This window comes from Ceratotherium simum, chromosome 3, assembly GCF_057802395.1.
Source record: "Ceratotherium simum simum isolate JZ-2026a chromosome 3, ASM5780239v1, whole genome shotgun sequence".
In the NCBI taxonomy this organism is placed as follows: Eukaryota; Metazoa; Chordata; class Mammalia; order Perissodactyla; family Rhinocerotidae; genus Ceratotherium; species Ceratotherium simum.
The window spans coordinates 19,593,729-19,602,651 of NC_141902.1; the positions used below are offsets into that span (position 1 = coordinate 19,593,729).

At 48.1% G+C, this 8,923-nt stretch overlaps 1 protein-coding gene across 1 annotated transcript; it reads right to left on the reverse strand.

Annotated features, from left to right (window-relative positions):
- Nucleotides 1-1,653: 1,653 nt before the first annotated feature.
- FOXG1 (forkhead box G1) lies at nt 1,654-4,453 on the reverse strand. The gene is given in 2 exon segments (XM_004421151.2): nt 1,654-3,879; nt 3,882-4,453. Coding segments are annotated over 2 exon segments (1,458 nt in total). The 5' UTR covers nt 4,108-4,453; the 3' UTR covers nt 1,654-2,647.
- Nucleotides 4,454-8,923: the final 4,470 nt, after the last annotated feature.

An 8,923-nucleotide genomic window follows, 5' to 3' on the forward strand; every position in this document is an offset into this window, starting at 1 on the left:
TTTAATGGGGATTTCCTTTGCCTAACTTCATTCATTTGGACTCTATTACTATTTTTAATATTAGCCATCAATTTGGCTTCTAAAACAATTTCTTTGTGGAATTTTCTTTCATGCTTCATTCTGAAGAACTGTTAAATTTCAAGAAACTTGGACCTCTAGTGAAACTGCTCACATACTAAGAAAATAAAATCATGTCCAGTCTACCTAAAGGAGATAATTAAACTAGCTGTCTTGGTCTATTTTGGTCCATTCCCCATTTGTGTATATTTGCTTCCAGCTCTTTTAATTTTCCTGGCCCTTATCTTTCCGTCTGTCTTAGATCTCTCTCTCTCTCCCTCTCTCTTTCATTCATTCATTCTTTCTTTTGGCAGTGAGGGATTTTTTTTTTTCCATTTAAAGATCCTCTTTCTCTTTCCTCTCTGTCTCTTTCTCTATCTCTCCATTCCACAACCCATCCATTTCCATGTTCCAATATTAACTATTCTGTATTTCTATTTCACATCTATTTGAGTCAGCTTGCTTCTCTCCTTGGCTTTTTTTTTTTTTTTTTTCCCTGAGAAACTCTCTAAGTGTTTGCCGATAACATCTTGGGGACAGATTATTTTTCATTGGGCCCATTGTAAGAAGTAGCTAGCTTATTGCATTACTGCAGAACACATTTCAGACTATACAATTGTAACAAATGAACAACTTGTCCTCTGCGGACTCACCACAGGATCCAATTAGTTACTAAACCTTTTACTTAGATTTTCTAATTATTTTCTGGAGTCATAGCAATTGGGCTGCTGAAACAATTCAAAAAATGTTTTCATTTTGTTTCAAATTTATATATATATGCATATATACACATGCATATGTCTGTTGCAAATTTGAAACAAAATTACGACTATAAGCAAAAGGAACAAATCTCTAGGTTAAATTATACAGAAATATTTAAAAGGGACTCAAATAAATACCTCTATGTTGTAAAAATGAAAGAAAAGAAGAAAGAGGCATTTTACTTCTTCTGAACATCTAGAATTTTAAATTGTTATAATTTAAAAATAAAATATAAACATTGATCTGCAAGTCATTACAACAGGTGATCACTTCAGCAAAATCTATATTGCAACTTCAGCACATCTTTATTAGAACGTTTTCATTGTGGGTAAACAGCCACAAAAATAAATGCTGACTTAGAAAGTATAAATACAAATATTTAAACAAAAATATTTGCAGCATTCATAGCGCAAATTGTACCTGAACTGAAGGGCTCTGTGTGTCTATATATATTACATATGTGTGCATTATATCCACTTCTATCTAACCATATACATATATTTATTTATAATTTGCCAAGTGCTATAAACAAGACACCTGAAACAAAATATATAAAAAGTAAGCATTCTATTAACTGATTTGAAAATAAACACAAGGTAAATAGCTATGCACATAAAATTAAATTATTTCTTTTTGCTGTATATCTACAGAAACTTAAAGATATCAGCTGAAAAGCCTACGTTTTGCTTAAAGCTAGTGTTTTTTAAATAGCTTGCTCCTTGTAAAATTTGATTCCACAATGGAAAATAATACTATTTTCATTTTTAAAGTCTCAGTTCAAATGAAAGGAGCAGTTTAAATTTTAGTTGGCTGAAAAAGCCTTTGAATTCCCTAGAACTTGAAGGGTCTTTTAAAAATTAGCTCCACTTAATAAAAGAGACAAAAGTATCAAGATATATATGAATTTAGCCTATTTTTTATTTCTGTGTGTTCATAGTAAACATTTTTGTAAGTGACAAACACGGGCATATGACCACAGTATCACAATCAAGAAATTTTAAGACAACATTAACAATCACTCAAATTTATGCGGCATTTGCGCAACACAGGTTACATATTTGCAAGGTTTACCTATAAGTACAATAGGTATTAACATTTCACTACATTTAGAAAAAATAAAAGTGACCTGTTAGTGACCACATACATCAAAATATACACAACACAAACTGAAGGCAATCATTAATTTTGTCCCCTTCCAATTCATTTGAATGGGCAGTGCTGCCAACTGAAACAACTTTCCTTTTTTTGTTTTTTGTTTTTTTAATACTTAATATACCAAGTGCATTTTCTAGAACCCAATCTTTGGTCTAAAAGTAAACAAAAGAAAAAAAAAACAGTTTTTTAAAGAAAAGGACAAAACAATAAATGGCCAAAATAATTTCTTGGGCACCTTTACTACGAATGCTTCTTAAATACAAATTACAGCTTAACATTTTAAAACTCTCCCCATAATTTAGGTTGTTCTCAAGGTCTGCGTCCACCATATAGATCCATGATAACTTATAATACTGCACACATGGAAATCTGGCGGCTCTTAGAGACAGACTTGTCAGGTTTGAATGAAATGGCAAAGCAGTCACTATTTAGATACACATTCTACTATAATTTTGACTTCCAAACCTTATATTCTACAATGTATTCTCCCCACATTGCACCTCGCTGACACTCCACACCTTGTTAGAATAATAAACAACCCTAAAGACTGAACAAACGTACAGAAATGGGGGGGGAGGGGGGCTTAATAAAAAATACCTGGACTTATTTTTTAATTATCATTTACAATGCAAATGTGTGTAAAACGTTCACTTACAGTCTGGTCCCAGGGATGTTAATGTATTAAAGGGTTGGAAGAAGACCCCTGATTTTGATGCGTGAAATAATCAGACAGTCCCCCGGACAGTCCCGTCGTGAAGCTTGGCAAAGAGGGTCTTAAAGACTCACAGGGCAGGGTGGAGGGCGCCTGCGGAGACGTGGAGGAGGACGCGGCCCGGGCGCTCATGGACGTGCTGCTCTGCGAAGTCATTGACGGGTGCGGGACGTGGGGGAAAAAGTAACTGGTCTGGCCCGCGAGCAGGTTGACCGAGCAGGGGTTGAGGGAGTAGGTCCCGGAGCAGGGCACCGACAGGCCGCAGGGCACGGAGGCGGCGAGCGCGGCGGCCGTGAGGTGGTGCGTGGCGTACGGGATCTCGCCGTTGACCAGGCGGTCCACGCTCAGGCCGTTGGCCGTGGAGAAGGAGTGGTTGTTGCCCAGCGAGTTCTGAGTCAACACGGAGCTGTAGGGCATGGGGTGGCTGGGGTAGGCCGACGTGGTGCCGTTGTAACTCAAAGTGCTGCTGGCGCGGGGGTGGTGCAGGGACAGGAAGGGCGACATGGGCCAGTAGAGGGAGCCGGCGCGGTCCATGAAGGTGAGGCCGGTGGAGGTGAGGCGCGCCCCGCGCTTGAAGGCCAGCTTGGCCCGCGACGTGGTGGAGCGGCGCCGCAGCTTGCCCGTCGTGCCGCCGATGAACACGTCGTCGCTCGACGGGTCCAGCATCCAGTAGTTGCCCTTGCCCGGGTCGTCGTAGTGGCGCGGCACCTTCACGAAGCACTTGTTGAGGGACAGGTTGTGGCGGATGGAGTTCTGCCAGCCCTGCTTGTTCTCGCGGTAGTACGGGAAGTTCTTCATGATGAACTCGTAGATGCCGTTGAGCGTGAGCCGCTTCTCCGGGCTCTGGCGGATGGCCATCATGATGAGCGCGTTGTAGCTGAACGGCGGCTTCTCGTACTTGCCGTTCTTCTTCTCGCCCTCCTTGCCCCCCTCCCCGTCCTTGCCGCCCTCGCCCGCCCCCTTCTTCTCCTCCCCCCCGGCGCCGGCGCCCTTCTCCTTCTCGTCCGGCCCGACGGGCGCCAGCTCCCCGGGCCCGCCGCCCGGCTCGCCCTTGCCGCCCAGCCCGTCTGCCTTGGCCCCGTCCAGGGCGGCGGCCGGCGGCGGCGGCGGCGGCGGCGGGAGCAGCAGCTGCTGGGGGCCCTTGTCGTCGTCGGCGGCCGGGACGCCCCGCGCCTGCGAGGGCTGCGGGGCCGGGGCGGCTGCTGCGGCGGCGGCGGCGGCGGCGGCGGCTGCGGGGCGGGCGGCGGCGGGTGGTGGTGGTGGTGGTGGTGGTGGTGGTGGTGCTGGGGGTGGTGGCTGTTGTGGTGGCCGTGGCTGGCGTGGTGGTTGTCGCTCTGGACCGCCTCTGGCACCAGGCTGTTGATGCTGAACGAGGACTTGGGGATCATTTTCACCTCTTTCCTATCTCCCATGTCCAGCATCACCCAGTCGTCGGGGGGCAACGGCGGCGGCGGCGGCGCGGGAGCGGGGCAGCGGCGCGGCGGGCGGCGGCGGCCGGCGGGTGCCGAGCGGGGCGCGGGCGGCGCGGGCGGCGGCGGCGGCACTGAGCGCTCCGGCAGCAGCGCAGTTGGACCGCAGGCTCCGGCGCTGGCAAGTCATGTAGCAAAAGCAGCAACCACCCCTCAGGAATTAGAAGAAAAAAAAAAAAAAAAAGGGAAAAGAAAAAAAGAAAGAAAGAGAAAAAAGAAACAACCACCGCCCCGGGGGTGAAGCTCCCTCGCTCCCAACTCTACTTCTTGGTCTCCCCCCCACCCCCCGCTCCCCCCCCCCTGCTGCTTCCTCCTCCTCCTCCTCCTCTCGCAGCAGCAGTCACAGCAGCAGCAGCAGCAGCCCAAAGGGGGGGAGAGCCGGGCGGCGGGCGGGCGCGTCCCGGAGCGGCCGCGGCGAGGCTGGGGAGACAGCGATCGAGGCGGCTATAGCCACAATTAATTTTCCGAGCTACAGGCGCACACTAGGGCTGTAAAAAAATTTTTGGTTTAACCTTTCCTACCGTTGGGCCAATCAGAGCCGGCGGCGTGCGGGAGCGTCTCTCCCGCCGTCGACCAATCGGCGGGCGCGGGCCCACCCACCCCCGCCCCGCCCGCCGGCTCCCGCCCCCTCGGGCGCTCGCCTCCCCCTCTCGCGGGCCTTGGCCTCGCGGCCGCGCGGAGCCGCGTAGGGATACGCCGGGAGCACGCTGCGCCGCGGCCCTGCGCCGCGCGCCGCCACCGCGGGGCTGCGCCACCGCGACCCCCTTCTTAGGGCAGATCTCTCCCACTTCCGGCTCCCCTCTCACCGTGTTGGGTTATTTTCGTTAGAGCGTCAATATTTGTCCTTTTTGATTAAAGTTTGTATCCAATTTTGTCTTCCCAAGAGGGGGCGGCGGCGGCGGCGGTGGAGAGCAGAGTGGGATGCAGGGAGAGGATGCGAGGAGAGGGCAGGAAATGGAGGAGGAAGAGGCGAGGCACTACTTTCCCGAGCCGGCCCTGCAGGCCCGGGCCGGCGTCGCCGAGCCTGTAGGAAAACTGTGCCCCGTGTAGGTAACACTGCAGCGAGGCTCCGGATGGTCGGGGAGGCAGGCCCACCCCTGGCGTGGGGAGGGGGGGCGCCCGGCACCTGGGGGGAGGAGGGTCTGCGAGAGGTTTGGAAACCGAGGGATGAGGAGCAGGAAGTGGGCTGGCGAGCGCGGGGCCAGGCGGGGGTCACTTACTCGGTTCCTGCGGCCCGGGCGGCGGCGAGCTCGGAGCGCCGGCGCCACCGGGAAGCCGGGCCTGGGGCTCCCTGCGCGGCGGCGGCGGCGGGCGGGGGCGGCTCAGTGGTGGGCGCCTGTGCTGGTCTTCTGCAGCGAGGGGTGCTCAGAGAGAAAAGCGTACCAAACAATCTCGAAATAAACCAGGTAACACATGCTGTGTGTGTGTGTCTCTTCCTTCCCTTCTCTCCCGCTCCAGACCGTCGCTCACGCGCACGGTGACTCGGTGTCGCTTTCTCCTCGCCGCTCCAGCGTCTCCTCGGCTTCTACTCCAAATTGGGGGCGAGTAGCCGCGAGCGATCACCCTGGAAATGTTTTCGTTTTGCTTGGTGACACTGGAGGGAAAATGAGGGTGGGCGTCTATTTCTTTCCGTTTTTTTTTAAGCCTTCCTATTTTCACTCCTTTTTTCTTTTTGTTTCTCAAATGCTGTTCATTTGTGCGGGCCTTAATCCTGAAATAACCGCAGGCTGGAGCCAGCTCTTTCCCCACCCTGAATGCTGCTGGAAGGAACCTGGGAACCTTGGGAACGTGGGTCCCACAATCCCAGCTTCTTGGGCTTTAGGACTGGGAAGGTTCGGTTGAGGGCTGAAGTGAGTGGGGAGATTGTGATTCGGGGGCTTTAAAAGGATCCCGTGGCCGGGGGCAGGGCTAAGGCCCAGCATTTCCCAGGGATTGGAATTTGGTGCGGAGCACACTGATCAAAGGCTGTTTCATCCCACATGGGCACGAAACATACCACATTTTACGGAGGATGTAGCCCGAGAGAAGAGGGAGGTGGAGAAGCATAAATGAAAAGCACCTCTCCCTCTATAAGGTAAATCATCACAAAATGTAAACATTTCTTCACTTTGATAAGCTCTCACTTGAGTGATCTGGCAGATTTGGTATTTAAGAAAACGAAGGCACAAAAAGCAGTGCCTATGTGTGATGTTCAAGTTCAATTCTAATATAAAGAGTGCAATTGATGAATACTCGGGTCAATACGGAGTTATTTCACTCTCCCCACCCCACCCTTCACCTTGAAATTCTGAGAGGGAGAGCGAGAGGGAGAATAAACTCTGAAGAGAATAATAGACAATTACAAATAGGTAGTGATTTTTAAGTATGAAGCTATTAGGAAAGCCATAAAGGAGCTTTGAACATTGGACTAACCTCAATTATCCTTTCACTGTATGTGTGTATTTACCTCCTATTTCTACATATTTCCTTACTTTAAAACAAGCTATATTTACATGTGGGAAAATAAAGGGTTCCATCTATCAACGTTGATAGTGACATGGCCCCAAACATTGACTTCTAAACTCCGGGTTTTTTACAGAGCCGGGTAAGCTAATGGGCTTTTCCTACCGGCTGGAGAGATCTGTGGGCCTTCCTCTTCCTGCTCGCTTTTCCTCCTCCCACTCTTCTCCCTCCCTAAGGCCTGTTATTCCTACTTTTCCTCAGCTCGCTTTCCTCCCTCCTCCCCTCTTCCTGCCTCCTCCCCCCTCACTCCCTCCACCCCTTCTCCTCCCTCTATTCCTCTCCCTCACTCCGTTCCTCCACCTACTCCTCCCCATTTCTCCCCCCACAGCCCCCCTTCTCATCACCACTTATAATGGCACACAAGGGCTCCCTCTGAGGTGGACGGCCCGGTACGTTTTCGTAGTCGGTCTAGCGTGAAATGATTCGGTGTAACCGGATTCTTGGGAAAGGACAGGTTACGTAAACATTTACTGATGTGGAGTAACTATACTATTTGTACTCTGATATGCAGGAAGGAAAGTGTTGATTAACACAGAAGAAAAAAAAGCGAAATTAGCTGATTGCATGCTCATAAGTGCAAGCTGTCATTGAACTGCTTTTAAAATAGACACAGCTGGGTGTTTGTGTTGAAAAATTTCTTGTGTTTTTGCTAATACTGAAATAAGCATGATTTTGTATACCAAACATTTTCAGATCATTAAAATTTGTAATCTGTGCTGGTTTTAAACACAAAGAAAAGAAACAGAATCATTTCGATGTAAAATTTGCTGATATTATATTAACTCAATCAGGTCTGTACAAATTGTGCATTGTGCCTCCTAAAATCTGTTTGATCAATTTAATACACAAAGTGCCAAACGTGGGTATTGTTTGTTAACATTGGACATTTTATTCAAATCCGAGCTCAGCAGCAAACTGGAGTAGCGTTCCTTGAATACAACACTAGCATTGACTGATGAATTTTTAATGTTTTAAGGTGTTTCTTAGGTCAAAGCTGAGTGTGCATTGTTTTGTAATGCTGCATAAAATTTTAGCAGGTGAAAATAAGTTTTTCTTCTGTTTACTTTCAAATAGCAAGAACTGGGGTTTGCTAATGAGAGCTATGATAATCTGATTTTATATGCCAGGAGCTTATATTGACTGGGAAAATATTTCGCATGCAAATTAAGAATGTGTGATATTATTTTAAGGATTGTATGGATGCAAGTCTCTCAAAATAGGATATTTATGCAGGAATAAATAGATTATAGTTTAATATAATCATATTAAAGATCTTTTTCCCCTAATGACAAAAGTCATTTGCAATTTTGGGGAAAGTGAGTTTGAATTCCTATTAATCATTTTAATTGGACTTTATGATGAGATAGAGTGCCATACATATATAGGTGTGGGGGCAGGCTGTTCAACAAAACATGCACTGTTTACTCAGCAGCCCACATTTGTCTCAGCAATGGCTTCTTTTTAGAACTGCTACTAGATGAAATGGAGGGGGAGGGGGTTTTTGGACAGAGTATTGTGCAAGTTGAAAGTCCCTGGATGGAGCTTTGTATATCCTACCGGCCAATTTGGGCGCAAATTGGATTTGAAGGACTGCCCACGTCCACCTCAGGGCCTCTTTCCTAAACACATGGAGCCCTAACCCTATATTTTCACCTCACTCAGCCTCTGTGATTACCTTCAGAAGACAGAGGGCATCCAGCGGCCTCAGAGCTGAAACAAATTCTATATCATTCATATATTTTTTCATCATCAGCTTAATCTTGATACCTCACACACATACATCTATAAATGTACGCTGTTAACGAATCAAAGCATAAGTCAGGGCAAATGTAATTTTCTGGTATATATAGTGGTAAACTTATCTCCTCCTCTGTCTGCTGTACCCTCCGCCCCACAAAAGAGAGGACAGGCTTTGCAAAGAATGAGCAGTTCCAACTGACGAATTGCTTGGGAAATGAGTTAGATTAGTCCATCTCTAGTTTAAATTAATAACCAGTGTTCCACAGACTACTGCATCCGAGTAGGGAGCGGCACATTTAGTTTTTCCATTTGGCAGTGTTATATTAAGTCTTCCTTTAGGGCCTGTTTTTCCGCTTTCGGTCGGTGCTTCCCTTCTTTTTTGCTTGTTACCTGCTGGTTAAAGGAGGGCAGGCCATTTTTACCTAAAATCCACCCTGTTCTCGGCTCCCTGGACAGAGCGTCCTTGGAGCGGCGCCCAGCGCCCAGCTCTGGCTACAGCTCTCTTCCTGCAGATGCATAGGGAGTC